Source organism: Heloderma suspectum, chromosome 4 (assembly GCF_057233095.1).
Source record: "Heloderma suspectum isolate Gila_16-S chromosome 4, 16-S_ref, whole genome shotgun sequence".
Taxonomy (NCBI): Eukaryota; Metazoa; Chordata; class Lepidosauria; order Squamata; family Helodermatidae; genus Heloderma; species Heloderma suspectum.
The window spans coordinates 7,007,681-7,024,761 of NC_139461.1; the positions used below are offsets into that span (position 1 = coordinate 7,007,681).

Below are 17,081 nucleotides of genomic sequence, written 5' to 3' on the forward strand. Positions count from 1 at the left end.
TCCCCAATTTAAGAGAAAACCAGATGAAATAATTTCTCACTATTCTGCTTGGCAGCTACACACTGGACATAATCCAGACAAAGACAGACCAGAATTATTTTAGGCACCCCCTTCTTTGAAGAAAACCCTGCCCCAAAAGCCACAAACTGCTTTTTGAATTTCCCAAAGCTTCAAAAGCTGCCAACAAGAAAATGCTGAAGATTATGACCCTCCGCACATCTGGCACACACGACCAATACGCCATCTTCAGCAAGGGCCTTTGCTGCGCCTAGAAAGTGGTGCAACTGCTGTCATAGTTAGTGTATTGCCATTTTTATTCTGCTTGTCCTGCAAGCAGCTCAGGGCAGTGCACGCGGCCCTTTCCCACTCTTCTTAACCCTAACAATCCCCCTGCAAGGTAAGTTACACTGACAGAGAGCTCACAACTGGCCCAAGGTCACCCAGTGAGCTTTATAGCTTAGTGAGGATTGGAACCCAGGTCTCCCTAGTCCCAATCCGATAGTAATCACTATATGACACTGGTTCTCAACAATGCGCTTTGTCTTGGATGAAGACAAAGATCAGATCCAAGCATTCTTTGGGAAATGCAGAAGAGAGAGATGCAAAAGTCTTTCATACAGAGAGCTATTTAAGAGCAACTCATGGACCCAGGTTTGGCCAGGAGAAAGGGGGTTGATAGAAGATTGATGAAGCAAATGCACTCAATGCTTGATCAAATTAAATGAGTCACAGTTCAGCTTGGCCAGAAAGTCGCAGAGGTGGCTCATGCTGCCAGCCTTCCAGGAGCAACCTCATATGCGGATGGCTGTGGGCCTGGCTCCCAGCCCAATATATGCAGCCACAATCCATTGTTGAAGTCTTTGCTAAAGAGGAAACGCCGCTTGCGACCCTCAGAGGGCTGGAGGTCCCAAAAGATACAATTTCAACCTATGACGTGCTTCTCCTTACCAAGCCAATAGGCTGCGAGAGAGACTGTCCCTTGTCATGTTTTTGGACAGCTGTGATGCCGTTTAAAAAACACACACAAGAAACACATTTCCAGGTTTGCCCTTACCTTCTTTGACTGAGCCCTGGACACGGGAGGCTGGCAGTCGGCGCAGCCTGTGCTTGCCAATCTGGACCAGGCCCTTCGCCCCAGCTCTCCTGACAGACGGCGACGCCCTTCCCCGTGGGGAGGTCCTCTTCCTGAGGCAATAGCGGCTTTTCAGAAGCACGGCAGGGAAGGAGGTGTTCCTCTTATCAGCTGGAGAGCTGGAAGGACAATAAAGACACTGACCAAGCTGTGAACACAGCCCTCCACCTCCACCACTTCCCACCTGGGACACGAACCAGTTCATAAGGACTCAAAGCTGCCAGACTGTCACCAAAAAGCCCTTCCATATGGCCAGGTAACCATGCAACTGCAGGAATGTTTCAATCTAGCCAGATCATGTAGGAAGCAGATCTGAATACACCCACAGCTGCATGGAGTTTTATCTACTAACCTCTCCCCCTTTTCCAGCCCCATCTTGTCTGTCTTATTCAGAACAAGTCCAACCAGCCAGGACCACAGAGCTTATTCTGTCCAGCACGTAGCCCACTCCTAGTGCTAAATTCATGACAAACAGCATAGTAATGAGCAGTAGAAATATGGAGTGTGAGCACTTGTATCTGCCCATCTCTACAATGCTGCACTAAACAAATCCTCACATTTTGTGGTTGCTGACTGAACGTTACTGGGTTCTTGTCACAGGAACTAATTGTGCAAATTGTGATCAATGTTTTTAATGGTACAATCTCAGAACCACTAACACCAGGTGAGGGAAATAACTATATGGAGGCAGAAGATCAGGGACGGGGGACCACAGGAAAGAACTAGAAGATGTGCTGAGAGTGCAACCACTATAAAACCTCATGTCAGAACATAGGTGAAGGATCACTTGTTTGAACGTTCCCCAGTTAATAATAAAAAACCTCCCTGAACGTGCAAAGTCAACACGTGAAGGGATAGCCTAGGCTAGAATCCTTCATCCTGGCATACTAGTTTTCTACAGGAAGGATATTTTTGCTGTGGAAAATTTTTCAAACATATGATCCCATGGCTGCATTCAGAAATGGTGGAGGACCATCTGGGCTCTTCCTGTGGAAAACTACCTCCAGGCACTGGATTTTAGACCAGGTAACCACTTCAGCTCCAGAAATCTGGATCTGGCACTTCAACCATTTTGGAGTTTTTTTACCAGCTCCACTAGAACTCACCACAACTTTGCAAGTTTTCAGAACATTTCACTGCCTGTCACTGCACCTATATTGACACACCTAGTGTCCTAAACATGCAGCCACCTGAGCCCTCTTCTCCAGTCCTTGACAGAACTCGTCCCAAATTTTACAAAGAAAGGAAATTTTGCCTCATATAACTGTGTATAATTTACTCCAGTTGCAAAACTGGGGTGGGAAAGATAACTGTAGGAAAAGTCTTGGAAGACTTATGGCTAGAGATATGAAAACTTGTGGGGGAAACCAGAAAAACCAGGGAAAAAATGTTTCCCCCCAAGTTTCCAAAAACCACTAGAAAAAAACTTTTTAAAAATCTCCCCCCCCTCCCCATTTTCCAGGCCCTCGCAGCTCTAACTGAGGCACTTGCTCCAGACACAATCAATAACTTACCAGGGACTCCCCTTTCTCTTGATGATTTTGGTCCGACTCTTCAATTTGTAATTTAAAAGGCCAGTATTTCCAGAGAAGAGTTTTGGATTACCATGACCAAGAGGTACACGTCTCACAGTGCTGGCACTCAAGAGGGAGGAAACTCCAGCCCCATCGCATTCCTTACGCTGCCACGTGAATGCAGATGTGGATGTGGAAGGAGAAGGCTGGGGGCTAAATGCCTTCCACTTATACTGACTGGAAGAAATCCCCATTTTTGAATGCAGGCTGGATTTCTTTTGTTTTGTGCCCAGGTCCCCCCTTGGTTGTAACTTGGAGATCACCTCTGCGTCCACAGTAAACTTGCAGCCATTTTCAGAGGCTCTAGAAGTAGCCCATCTTCTCACAGTTCGGGGAGATTTACTCGGATTTGCCACCCAAGTGTAGTTGGTTTTTCTGAACCTCAGAGGTTTGATGGAGGCTGGCAAGGCAGGAGATCTTTGAAGAACAGGTACTGAATGCTTGTTCTTCAAGAGACTCATCCCAACAGCTGAAGATGCTTCCCAAGCTGAATTAGCACATGCAACAGATGTATCAGCACCCCTCAAAGAGTTAGATTTGTCTGTCACTGCAGAGGTTTGTTGTGAACTATGCAGAGCTGGAACCTTTGGTGCTGGTTTCTTCCTTGCTGACAGATAACCTGACTCAGGATCAGGCAAGGTCAGAGGCTGCTGAGGCTCAGATTTCAACGCAACAGCACTCTCACTGATAGTCCTACACAAGTCGGGGGCCAGTTCCGATGCACCCCGAACTGCTTTTGCAGTCACAGATCCCTTCTGACACGTTGCGCGTGTGTCATCCCTACCCCTAGCAAAGGTTTTGCAATGCAAGGTTGAGGCACACGGTTCTTTGCTCTCTGTTGAGCCACCATTTGAAGGCCTGGCAGTGCTGCTTATGCGTCCTCCAGAAGCAGCTGTGTCCTCTGTTGCTCCTGAAGAGCCCTGCTGGGACCCTGAGACAGTAGCTCTGCCCACTGCTGAGCCAGCAGCCTGCACCCCAACAATGCCACCACCTGCGCTGAAGCCCACATTTCTTCCTGAAATCACGGGCTGCGGCTCAGCTGCCTCGGGGCTTGCGTGGCTCGGGATAGTCGGAGAAGCACTCGCAGAAATACGGCTTCCAGAAGAAAGCACTGGTCGAGGTGGTACATTGACAAGGGAATACTTATTTCTCCAGGCATTGGCCTTGCTCTGGCAAGGTGGGAAGTCTCTCTGGGTTTGCTGGGAATATCTAGCAGAGAATACACTATGGTTACTAAAGGCAGGAGGTCTGGGATTTCTCCACCTAGGTGTTGGAGCAGGAGGAGGAACTGGTGCATCCCCATGGACATTTTTATGGTCATTGATGAGACCTAGAAGGAAAGGGGAGGGAAAGGTTTCCATTAGTTATGCCTCCAAAAACTCATTTGCAGTATCCTGAAAGCTCTGCAACATATTTTTTTCTAATTATGACATAACCTATACATATCCATACCATGATACCATTTATATTTCTGCAGAATGTGATCCTCTTAATAAGAAGCCATAACTGGTCCCATGCCAAAGAGCATATGAAGCCCCATTAAAATATCCTATTCCAAGACAACAGAATTCAAGAAAGCTAAACTGCAATCAAGCCCACAAGCTTGTGCTGGTTGGCCTTCGACCACCAGCACAAAAAAGTAGGTCTTAATACACATCCAAGAGAAGTCAAGACCTAGCCTTGGATGAGTCTCCAAAGAAACAGAACTCTTCCGCTGTGAACCAGCCACTGAGTACATCTCTCTGCATACCCTTGTTGCCTGGACCTAGCTGGCAGATCATGCAGCATTGTTAAATACTTCACTTTCAGTACACCACAGTTACACATCTGGCAAATGCATACCTCTGTTTCAGTGCCACCAACGTGCACGGGGAAGCCATGCCTGGCTGTACCTTCCCATGGCACATCCAGTGTAAGGCACCACAACAGCATTCTGGAATTATTATCATTGTTATTATTATCATCACCACTATTATTTTCATTAATTTCGGGAGAAAGGAAGCAGGAGGATTATTATTTTTATTGCTGCTGTCGTCATTTACTACCGCTACGATTGCTGTTATTCCCAGGGGCAGGGAGGAGGACATTCTGCAGACAAAGGCCGGACTCCTGGGTCCCCCTCCATCTGGCCTGTCAGGGACGGCGCACAGCGCCCCGGGCTCCTGGGCCCATCCTCTCCGCATGGGGCTTGAGGCCACTCCGGCCGCCTGGGTCCCCTAAGGAGGCTGCCCGTGCCGGACGCCGGGGCCCCCTGCCCCTGCCCGCCGGACGCCTGGGCCCCTCACCTTGAAGCAAGCGAATCTGGCGCCTCAACTGCTCCTTCTCCTCCATTCCCTCCTCTTCCTCCAGCCGGCGATTGCCGGCCCAACTCCCCTCTCTGACGTCACAGCCGCGCGCGCGAGCACCCACCCTCTCCCGGCCCGTAGAGCAGCCTTCTTCCGCATTCGTCATCGCTCCGCGCGTGCTCGCCCTCACCCGCATCATAGAGATAGGTGTGTTTAAAAAAAAAAAGACGGACTAATTGCACTTCCGGTTCTCATGTGAACGCCGCCATAAAATGCGGGGCGAGGAGCGTCACGCCGAACGGCGCCTTGGCCCTGCCCGCGCCATCTCGAGGGGCGCCCCTTGGCCCGGGCTGCCGCCGTCGCTCGAGCACCGGGAGCGCCTCTTCCGCGCCCCCCGCATGTCCCCCGCGGCTGACGGCCCTCGAGCGCGCCTCCCCTCTTGGGCAGAGCGGCCCGCCCGCGTGGGGCGGCCCTGCGCCGGACTGGCCCCGCGGCCTCTGGCGGCCCACCAAGCGCCCCGCGGACTCGGGCTCGTCGCCCGGGGCGCCGCGGCGCTTGGTGGGCCCAGGCGCGCGTCGGGGGCGGCGGCCGTGACTCGGAGCGGGACGCGGCGCACCGTAGCCGCGCTCCGCCTGCTGCCCGGGCGCTGCCGATGGGCGGCGGCCAGGCCCTTCCGGTGTCCGTTGCCTTTCCGCAGCACGGGGGCCGGGCGGCCCCGCACGCAGAGCCCGGCCGCCGCGAAGCAGGGCGCGCGGCCCTCGACGCCGGCTTCCAAGGCCACGGGGCAGCCTAGGCCTGCGCGGCCGGACGCGTGGGTGCTGCGGGCGGGCCGCCGCGATGCCCGCCGCTCTCTGCGGAACGAGAGCCCGCGCGCGCGCGCCGCACGGCAGCGGAGCGCGGAGCTGTCGAGGGAGCCCTGCCCGATCAGAGCGAAGGGCCCGTCCAGCATCCTGTTCCCCACACGCGAAACCTGCCGAGAGGAAGCCCACGCGCAGAGGTGTTGCTAGGCTGTTAAAAGATGCGGGGCCCAGGCCCGCAAGGCGCAGATCTGCACGCAGTCTGCATATGCGTGTGTGTGTGCCCGCGCGCGCGCACACATTTGGAAACAATTGCTGGGATTTATTTAAATGCCACAGGAGGCAAGTCATCGCGAATAAAATAAATTCTTCAATTAATTTGCACCCTAATCTAGATCATCCCAAATCAATGCTTAGTTGCCACACAGGGGACGATTTGGGGTGGTGGTGGTGGTGCAATAAGTGGGAAGAGGAGAGCTGGCCCTTGGAAAGCTGCCGCCCCCCTTGAAAATTGCCCCCTGCATGGCAATAAAGCTGAAAGAGAGCAAACCCCCTTCCGTCGGAACCAATGGACACTCAAGGCACTGGGGTATGGATCCAGAGCCCTGGGAAATAGATTTCGACTTGGACATAAAGGTTCCATTTAGCTATCCTGAATGAAAACATCCAAAGGCCCTTGTGCCGGATCCGACCAAAGGTCCAGCAAGTCCAACATCATTTTCCCCTTTTCCACGGGTCAGGATGACTCCCATTATTGCGCAAGAGCAGCATTATGATGAATCCGTCTTGTATAAGGGCAGCCACCTTCTTTCTCATCAATATACCCAGTAACAGGACTATTGGTTGAAGGACTCTCTTTTCCTGCATGAACCTGCCCAAGAATTAAGATCAGCCTCTCCAGGTCCTTCCAAGGTTGTGACCGGAGGCAAGGCCTTTTCCAGTGGGATGGCCCACATCTGGAATTCCTTCCACGGGAGGTTTGCTTTGTGCCAGCTCTATTTTCTTTTTGGTGCCAGGTGTAAACCTTTTAGTTTCCCAAAGCCATTTGGGTGTTTGAATTTTTATATATTTTTATGCTGGTTATTCTGATCTGTTGTAATCTTTTGATTGTGATGCTTTGTTATGGTTTTGATTTTGTAAGCTATTATTATTATTTCAGAGGTCCCATACTTTCCATAATCGATGCATACAGGCCCAGAACTGTTGAACAAAAAAGGGGAAGACCACCAACTGTGTAGAATTATTTCTCTTTGGATTTTTTTTATATTATATTTTGACCATATTTCAAAATGTGTTTATTTTTATCTGTATGCTTTGTCATAAAATCCATCTTTATTTTTAATCTCTCTCCCTCTGCCAGTGATACACTGTAGGAAACATTCAGCACCACCTTAAAGTGCATGTTAAAAACACACACACACTTGAAACCTTCCAAGAATTCACTGACACTTGCTGTCCGCCACTAATGCTGCAGATGTGACGACACTTGTTTTGTGAGTCTAATTCAGTGGGGGCAGGGGGGACAATTTAAAAAAAGCAAGTAGAGGCTTTTGACACTGTGTTGGCAGGGAGACTGTGTGCAAGAACATACCCTAGGGAAGGTGGCATGCTTAAGGAAAATTAAATTGTTTAATTCAGCTTGGAATAAGCACGGCGCTAATCCTTCTAATGAGTTCAGCCTCACCCAGAACTATGAATCTTGCAACAAGCATGCGCTAGGACCCAATTAACTTGCTCACACATTTGAAATAGGAGCCTCGTCAGTTTGGGTTCGGGCTGGAGGAGTCTCTCAGTGGCTTATGAGAAATTTGCTGAGAAGAGCAAAAATGCTCAACTTTGTGAAACGCTGAGCCAGCAGATTGGGGAGACCTGAAAAGGGAGGGGAGCGAGAGAATAGCTGGCATCAGGCTGCCAGCTGCCAACAGCATCAGGATGTCTCCCATAAACGACAATGTGCAAGCGCGGGGTTGCAGAAGGGACAGAACGGGAATCCCAAAAAATCCCCAAAATACCTGCGCAGGTGTTCTGCGCCTACTTCCCTGAGGGCAGCCTCCTCCTGAGAAGAACCAAAATTGTAAGCAGTGAAAACCTCTATATATTGAGAAACGTGCAGGGAGGCCTCTTCCAAGTGGGGTTGTCAAATGACCAGGTGAAAACAGCCTGCCATGCTCCTGTGCCATTAACAGCAGTTAGATGTGTGGAAATTAGCAGATGGGCCTTTTCACAGCAAAGAGACAAACATTCTGTCCTGCCTATTGTCTGCTCATCACCCTGGAGTTAAAGGCACAACTACAGTTGTCAGCTGAAAAGATGGCAACCCTCATTACAAGGCAGACGCAGTACAGAATCCAGACACAATGGAAGACAAGGCTGGAGCTTTCCCTGGCACAGAGAAAATGCTTCCCTTGCTTTATTTCTGCATCTCCGGCTGCTGTTAAAGACACAGGAGCAGAGCCAGCAGAGAAGCTGGCAAGTGGCAGCCTGATGTATGTATGCAAATCTAAATCCCCGTCCTAGTCACAGTACTCAGGGTGACCCTAGTAGTGGAAGCAGGCTTCGGAGGCTAGACTAGAGCTGACAGGTCCTTTTCTAGAGGTAATCTATGCCAGCCTTCCCCAATCTGGTGCCCCCCAGATGTGTTGGACTACAAATCCCAGCATGTGTTGTAGCCCAACACATCCGGAGGGCACCAGATTGGGGAAGGCTGATCTATGGAGCATAGGAAGTGGCTTTATACTGTTTTGGACCCTTGGTCCAGTGCTGTCAACCCTGACGGGCAGCAATGGCTCTCCAGGGTTTCAGGCAGGAGTTCTTCCTAGCCCCACCTGGAGATGCTAAGGATGAAACCTGGGACCTTTGGCATGCAGAGCAGGGCAAGGTGCTGGAGGACAGAGCTGTGTGGGCCACATGGGCTGCCCTAGGCAACCTAAGCTGGCCTGCTGCCCTCAGGGGTAGAGAAGGACGCTGCTCCCTCACCAGTGCTGGAGCAAGAGTCCACTGCCAGTCTGGTTGGGTTTTGTACACCAGATGGAGGGAGGGCACCACTGTGTCCTTTGCCTTGGGCAGCAAACTGTCTTGAGCCGCCCCTGGGCACAGAGCAGGCTGCAACTGCGTCCCCTCCTGCCCTCTGCACCCGCAGGTCCTCCCCTACCTGCCTCTGTAGCCAAAATGAGCATGGCAGGGAAAGGGAGGAGGATGGGTGTGAAGACTGGTGGACAAGTGAAGCAAGAAGAGCTGCTCTGGCAGTGTCTTTCAATGCCATGAAGAATTCAGAGCTCTGAACCTGAGAAGAGTGAGAAACCGTCTCCAGGGTAGGTGAGTATTATCAGTCCTTCTAATAGCAAGCTCAACCAGTGAGAGCCGACAGGACTGTAGGCAAAATGGGGCCACTGAGAAACAAGAGGGAGGTATCGGATGATTGGGACCCAAGGTTTGCAGAAGTACACAACATCTTTAAGGGGAAAAACAAAACCCAAAATAGCACATTGAGAACGGCCACAGAATGCTGGCTGACTGTTGGATGCATGGGGGGTGGGGTGGGAAACGGGGGTGGGGTGGATCGGATGGAGTATCCTGGGACATGGCTGGTGAGCTGTAACCCTGAGTACGAGCACTCAACGCTGCAACATTTTGTTGCAGACCCCACCCATTTTTCTTACGAATTCTTAGAACAGTGTAGAAAGTGCTTTGCTGTTCTCCCACTTTGTTTATCTCTGTAACAATCCCATACTGAAGAACCAGGTAGACGGCTGGTGCCTAGGCTGAGGAAGGATTTGGACTGGTTGCTGACTCATCTGGCAGCTCTTGCCTCTACAAACACACAGCAATCTTGGTTATATAATTTCTGTAGGAAAAAAAATATTCTGGACAGGACTGTTGATGATGCAAGGAGATTTGAGATTCTTGGAATAGTGCCCGTAAGGTGAGAAGCAGATTAGATTCCCTGCCCCTACCTCCACTGAGAACTGAAGTGTTCTGAAAGCACTACTCACGATGTGTACATCCATCTCAGAGCTTGCAGGCTTTTATGTTGTTTCATAAACCTGCTGAACCTGTTTGACTGGAGACAAGAATTGGCAAACAAAATATGGGTATACATCATGGGAAGGGAAGCCTCTCTCAAACGTCTTTCACTTAAAACAATGGTCTTTCTCAGGCCTCTGCTCTTCAGCTCTACAAGTGGCTACACATCAGCACAGCTGTTCGCAGGATTGATCCATCACCCATCTATCTCACTTTGCAAAGAGTTCTATATAACCTCAAAGCTTATATCCTCCTGCCCCAGCAATAAAGGATATCAATTTATCCCGATGGTTTTGTTTCCATTTATTTTGCCAGTTGATTTGGTAAAGACTGTTTCTTTTTCTACATGGGTAACATATATAATATGAAGAAAAGATTCACAGGATGTCCCTCAGCCAGTCGCAGATGAGCTCAGCTTCCTCCCAGCTTTAGAACTACAATGAGACAAATCAAAGGCCAGCTCAGATGTCTACCTTCGGTCACCCCTCATACTTGGTGGAGACTGCTTCTCTTCATTTTTAATTTGTAAAAGCTCTACAAACATCCACACATTTGTTTATTCATAATAATAACAAGGCCATTCAGCAGGTTAATAATAATAATAACAACTGCATTTAACTGCAAAACTGTTCTGGAGATAGAGGGGACAATTTCTTGGTGACCTTTTTCTTTGTCAGAGCTCAACCAGGGAGTAAGAATGGGAGTAAGAACTGAGCACAGCAAGTGGGCTTTAAAACTGTTACGTTTGTCTTTGCCATTCTACACTTCCTTTCCCATAAGTTCAAAGCAATTAGGGATATCACCTTATCCATTTTGTGGCTGCGATCCTTCACACATTTAACCTGGGAGTAGGTCCTATTGGGTTGTATCCAACATTAAGCCCCATTCATTTCATTGGGTCTATTCTAAGCAGGTATACCATTGGATACAACCCATCAAACACAGCTGAACTTACTTCCAAGTAAACATGCATAAAATTGCACTCTAAATCTCCAATATGTTTGGCTCAGGGACAGTCTCGGATAGCCCTCAAAGCCAGTATGGTGTAGTGGTTAACAGAGTGATGGACTAGAAAGACCTGGGCTCAGATCCCCAGGTATATATATATCCCCATATACATATAGCTATACATGTTATAGATATATAATGTTCTATGTTTATTACACCCTAGACCTGATCTCAGTAGGGGCATCGATAGAATAACATTGCAAGAGGTACCAGATATCCCTCAACCAATAAAGCAGTCCTGCCCAGAACTGAGAGGGAAACCCTAGAAACCCAGGCAGTTATTTACAGCTAAAGATAAGATTTGGGAAAAGTCTGGGAAAAGAACAGTTGCTGTTTTAACTCTTCAAGAGAGACAGAGAAAAAGAAATGATTCCCAAGAGGGCAAATGAAGTTTGAAATTGAATTGTTTGCTGATACCAGCAATAACTCAGGAACGTGTGCCGGAGGGAAGGAGGCATCACTTTGGTTACCACCTCCACCCCACAAAAAGCGTGTCTTGCTGGAGAGTTAGCTGCATGCAAGCAATCCCAGTGGCAGGGCTTCTTTCATTTGTCAGATGGGCATCACATTTTTTCTGGTGGATAGGATAACTGCTTCAAGCAAAGGTTTGGGGAAGGCAAATGGAAACGGTGGATTCAGCAGCAAGCTCTTTACCACTGGCTGTGGCCAGGTTAGCATCTAGTGCACTCAACTGCACGCGCCACTGACCTGTGACTTTCAGAACTCTGGGGATAAGACAATTTCAGCACGTTCTGCTTTTCTCCCTGAAGCGTAATAAGTGCTGATCCCCTCTTCTTTGCAGCCACTGCTATCCAGATGCCTCTTCTTTGCAGCCAGTGCCTCTGGTCACACTAATGAAGCTTTCCTCAACCTGGTGCCAGATGCCTTGAACGGCAAGCACCAGGTTGGGGAAGATGGCACTAATGTATACAAGATACCCTCGGAGATCCATGTGACTCTCCTCCTCTTACAGGGACTGTGTTCGAACTGCAGTCTCCCTCCCTCCCTCTCTCCCCCAGTGAGGAAGGCAGCAAAGCATCTTTCTTAGTGCCCAGGCTAGCCAAGGCATGGTGCTGTGACTGCATGCCTGCTTCACTTGCAGGATGGGGATGGACGCGGTGGTGAAGATGGAGGGCTCAGCATCATGCACCCAGCGATCAAGACCTGGAACCGAAAGGTGCGATAACTTACACTCCTTCACCATTTATCGTTATTTATATAGTTTCTCGAATGGCACTTTACAGAGTAACTGTATTTTGCAACACAAGGAAAGCCCTGCTGGTGGTCCAGTGCCCCGTTTGGGTGCTTCTATCATCAGCAGCACAAATGGATGTTCTTAATGCAGGACAAAAAGTAGGAGTCGGTTTTTTATCAGGATTGCAAAACTGCAGGAACAGGGGCCCTGCTATAAGGAAGTCCCCAGAGAAGCAAGATATTGCCACCTTATTCCAGTTAAAGACAGTGACTGCGTTCGAATGACCCGCTAACCCGCGATGGGTTGTTTTCTTGAACAACCCACCGTGGGTCAGCATGTCATCCATACCTGGACCGGTTTTATCAGGGTGACTTGTTTTTCCCAAACAAGCCACCCTGATAACCCACGGGCTGTTCTAGGGGTTGGTTTCTCCATGATGGGCTGGCGTATCATCTGAATCCAGACATGCTAACCCATCCTGGGTGAAGGACAGTGAGCTGCTCAGCAAGAGCATGACCATGATTGCAGCCCCAAACAGCACTTCAGAGGGGCTGCTGCTGGCCCCACTGGCTCTTGCCAAGCCCCCTGTCCCCACTCCAATTGCGACCCTGGTCACAGTCGGAGCCTTTAAAAAAAAAATCCTTTTTTGGCTCCAAAATGGGGCTGGGATTCCCCCACCCCCATTTTCCCAGCCGCAAGGAATGTGCACAAATGTCCCCTTTTTATTTTTTTAATCAGTTATTCACAGTTGCACACGTGCAGAAGTGTGGGTAACCAAAATACAGAGGCTTCCCTTGGCTGCTCCCTTGTATGTTTGAACAAGGTAGCAGGCAAGGCTAGACTGTAAAGAGGCTTGTTTGGCAGCCTTTAACCATTGACAAGTGGAGAATCAGGGTGTAGATCACCCCTTAGCAGGGTGATCCCCAAAGTTCAAAGGCTTGCCCAGTCCCTTGGAAATGCCCTGTTAAGAGTCCCTACTTGCCTGACGCCTCAGCAACCAGTTTTCAGGGTGCCTGACACACTGCCCCATGGATTTCAGATTGCATGGGGCACCTTTCTGGTTTTAAAAAGGCAAGATCCGCGAATGGCAGCTGCCCTTGGGAGAACTATGTCCGCAAACTGTGTATTTTATGCCATTTGTGGCTGTAAAGAACTTACATCGATGTAAACTGGAGATGTAAAAGCCCTTTTACGGCTGCAATTCACATAGATGTAAGTACTTTACTGCTGCAAATGGCGTAAAATACGCCATGTACGGCCATGATTTTCCCAAGGTCCAAAATGGCAGCCAGCATGCATGGACCTTGTCTTTTTAAAAGCTGGAAGCTGTCCCGCGCCGAGTCTGGCAGGCACGAAAGTAAGGGGAGTTGGTCTGCTGCAGACGCCACAGGTTGGATTCTGGGGAATCCGGCCTAATTAGAGTCCACAGTGGATTTCTCCAGCATCCCCACTCAGTAGCCACAGAATGTGGAGTGTCTGTTGGAGGAGGAAAAAAATGCACACTTGGGGCGGGTGGAAGGCCCCGCCTCAGCTCCTGGCCGTATCTAGAGGGGGACATGGTTGCACAAAGAGCGGGAAGAGTCATGCTGTTGGCAGACCCTAACACAGTGTTAGGCTTCTGCACCCCAGTCCTGAGAGGGGTGAACGTGCAGGGGTTTCAGTGCTCACTCAGACGTCCTTCTCCTAGAAGGAGGGCACCGGAGACTGGTGAGGTTTCTTTTATAAAGGTTTATTTACACTCTCCTTGGGACGAAGGCCTCCCACAACTCCAAGCAAAACCTTGCTTCCTCTCAGCTGCCCAGCAGATCTCCATCTGCAAGACAAAAGCTGCTCTTCCTTTGTCCAAGGTTCAGCCTTCCCCCATATACATTTCCTCCTATCCCCTCAGGCCTTGTCAGACAAGGGTTACCAGTTCAAGAGTCAGAGCTGTTGGGGGAAATCCTTGGTCTCTTTGTGCTCAGCAGCTCTGAATTGTAAGGTATCCCTGGAGGTAATTTAGACTGACCCCAAGCACATAACAAGAGCCTTCCCCAACCTAGGGGAAGATGGGAGGGAGTTGTACCCCAACACTTCTGGAGGGCACCACTTTGGGGAAGGTTTCCCTAAGACATGGCTCATAGGCCTTGGTGGGTCATTAACTGAGCAGGCCAGAAAGCAGAACGGGGACCCCCCTCTCCACAGTGGTGAGGGTCGATCTTCTTACCCAAGCGTTTGGGGTGACCTGCAGCCAATGGAACCAGTCACGCTCCATCAATGGAGCTCTCCCCACCACGGCTGCTCTTGTGGAATCTGGATCTCTGTTTCAAGTTCTTTGAGCCCATGCCACAGGACTGTGGTGCTGGTTTCAGGGATGACACAGAGGCTGCTCCACATCTCTGAAACGCCACTGCGAATTTAGGAATGTGGATCTGATCAGTGGCATAGCCTCCACAGGCGGCTGCAAGTCTATCGGCAAGCCTTTACAGGCTTGGGGGCGGGGGGAATTCAAGGCAAGAGACCACCAGAAGTCTCTCCTCAACCAGCAAGGGACAAAGACCTTCTCAACCCCAAATATGTTCGCCAGTAGGGCCGAGCAAAAGCCCATCCACAAAGAGCAGCCTTCCCCACACTGGTGCCCTCCAGATGCGTTGGACTACAACTCCCATCACCCACACCCAGCATGCCATGGAAAGCATTTCACAAGACTTTCAGTGCTCCCCCAGATTTCCAATTTTTCCATTTGAAAAGTGGAATGTGTGGGTGGGGAGTCCTTAGGGGGAGGAAACAGGGGAAAAAACGAGTTTTCCTGAATTTTACCTTTTTTCACCCGGGCCCTCACACCTCTGGCCCAACATGGTTGCCTCTGCTGCCTATGGGAGAAGGAGAAGGGCAGGAGAGAAGTGGGAGGCACCCTTATCATGCTGGGCACCTGGGACTTGCGTGCCTCCTACAGGAAGCCCAGTGTGACCAAGAGACATGCATGTAAACTGTTGATTTCCATCATCAGTCTGTTGCACCCAGTGAAGGGCCTAGAATCTGGGTCATAATCAGAAGCCGTGGTGCAGTGAGGGCTGAGGCCCATGGCCCCACAGCCCTGGGGAACCCCACATGAACACCCAGGGAGTAAAGGGTGATGGGGCGGCAAAAAACAGGACTGGCATCAACACTGCCAGGGCTGATGACGGCGGTCACAGCAGCATCCCCTCTTACTTAAAAAAAGAAAATATTGTATTGCTAGGGGGTGGCCAGCCAGGCATGCACAGTTACAGATTTTTATTTTTTATCCATTTTATTATTCATCCTTTAAAAATATATTATCCTTTTCTACAAGAAAATCATGCGTATTCCCAAGTAAATGTGTTTAGTTAGTATAAGGCAGCAGAAGCAAACTCGGTTTTATTCCTGTAGTCATGATGGTGCTATGATTTAATTGTGCTTAAAATGCAAAACTGCACACGCTCAGAGGTTTTCTTTTTTTTCTCAGAGTTGGCCGTTTCTCTCTCTCTCTAACATATCAGGAATGTAGGAGCAGTTATAAAGCATGGGATGGGACATGGGGAGAGAAGAAATATGTTGAGTGCTCCACATCTAAAGGCCCCCTGCCTAAGATCACTAAGTCCAGGGTCTCAAATGACCTAGCTGCACCACTCAGTGGAAGCTTGCCCCTTAAGCCCCTAGAATATGGATGGCTGCTGGCTATGGTGACATCACAGTGAGAGAAGGGCACTTTGTACATGCTCAGGGACTTTGTCTTATCTCCAGTGAATGTGGCAGGCATACCGTGAACCACATCTCACTGGTTTCTGGTTTGGGGCTCCAGCAGCGGCCAGCCCCTTCTGAAATTAAGCACAGCAGCAGCGGGTGGGTTACCTGTCACATGGAAGTAAGTATTTTAAGAGGCTGGAGATGACATTCCCTGAGTAACCCTCAGCCAGCGAGTTCACACTGTTCAGCCCTGCTTTTGTGGCTCTGCCAGCTGGGATGCTGCTGATCTGGAAATAGATGCCTTCCGCTATTTTTGACGCCAGGGGAGGGAAAACAACCACAACAACCAACCCCTGATTTCAATTATAATCATTATTTCTAAATTTGCATCTGTACATGTAAATTAGCACATGCAATGTTTACGCAAAGCCTGTTTTCTTTTTTTGGTAACACATTTCCGCTTTAGGGGCAATTCATAGCCAACCTAACGAGGGGCCAAAAGGCGACCTGGGCTTCACCGCTGCCGCTACCTTCCTGACAATGTTGCCGCCATTTTAAGAACTGAACATGGAAGGAGGCAACAGGGCGCTGGTTGCTGGGCAATGCGGTGGGCAGGGACAGGGACTAGAGGCCAGGGTGGAGGCAGAGGGCAGCCAGGCCCTCTTCCACCAGAAACCCTGATCATAAGGAAATGTGGAAGAATGGGGTTCCCACATTTTCCTATTAAACACGGAACCCCATTCTTGGGGTTCTGAAAGTCACCAGGTAAACTGGACAGGTGATGGCACTGGAACTGCAGAACTGGGGTGACCCACCTGACAGCGTAACTGATTAACACCTGTGCAAACTTCTAGCCATGCCAGACTTCTGGCCAGTGTCAACTGCTAGGAAGACTCTCAGCCCATCCTTCATGTTGGCTTTGTGTTCTTGCAGGATTACGGTCAGCTCAGCTGCCATTGCATTCATGCTGGAGGTCTTCAGGACAGCTGCAGTAGACAGAAGAATGTCGTAAGCAGAAGCAATGGCAGCTGGTGTCTGGGAGGGCAAAAGGTGGGCCATTGGCAGACGCGGAGCCAAAGGGCCACCATGAGCGGAGCCAAGTGGCCAACCTGAAGCTGGAGAAACAAAGGCAGAGGAGCATAAAAGCTGGCTATCCATGCAGATGACCTATCATTGCAGGTGTTTCTTAACACATAACAAGGTGTAATGCAGAAACAAAGGCAAATGAGCTTTTAAAGGCTTAAGTGTTGGCCATCCACGCAGCATAGGAGCTTTCTAAGGCATAATGGAAGTGAGAAACAATGGCATAGCAGCTGTGAAAAACATGAAATTTGACCACTGAGAAACACACTTCTTAAAGACGTAAGGGATGGCTTTGAAAAA

The 17,081-nt window shown here is 49.8% G+C and overlaps 1 protein-coding gene across 3 annotated transcripts in view; it reads right to left on the bottom strand.

The window, feature by feature from the left end:
• The window catches only part of ZC3H3 (zinc finger CCCH-type containing 3), a 315,254-nt gene extending 309,782 nt beyond the window's left edge, over positions 1 to 5,472 (bottom strand). For all 3 annotated transcript variants that reach the window (XM_084848552.1, XM_084848554.1, XM_084848553.1), the window contains exons 1-3: positions 4,992 to 5,472; positions 2,647 to 4,036; positions 1,055 to 1,251 (exon numbers count right to left, since the gene is read on the bottom strand). In XM_084848552.1, the coding sequence (XP_084704678.1) occupies positions 1,055 to 1,251; positions 2,647 to 4,036; positions 4,992 to 5,190 (1,786 nt within the window). In that variant the 5' untranslated portion in view covers positions 5,191 to 5,472. The remainder of the gene's footprint in view (positions 1 to 1,054; positions 1,252 to 2,646; positions 4,037 to 4,991) is intronic.
• Between the last annotated feature and the right edge of the window lie 11,609 nt (positions 5,473 to 17,081).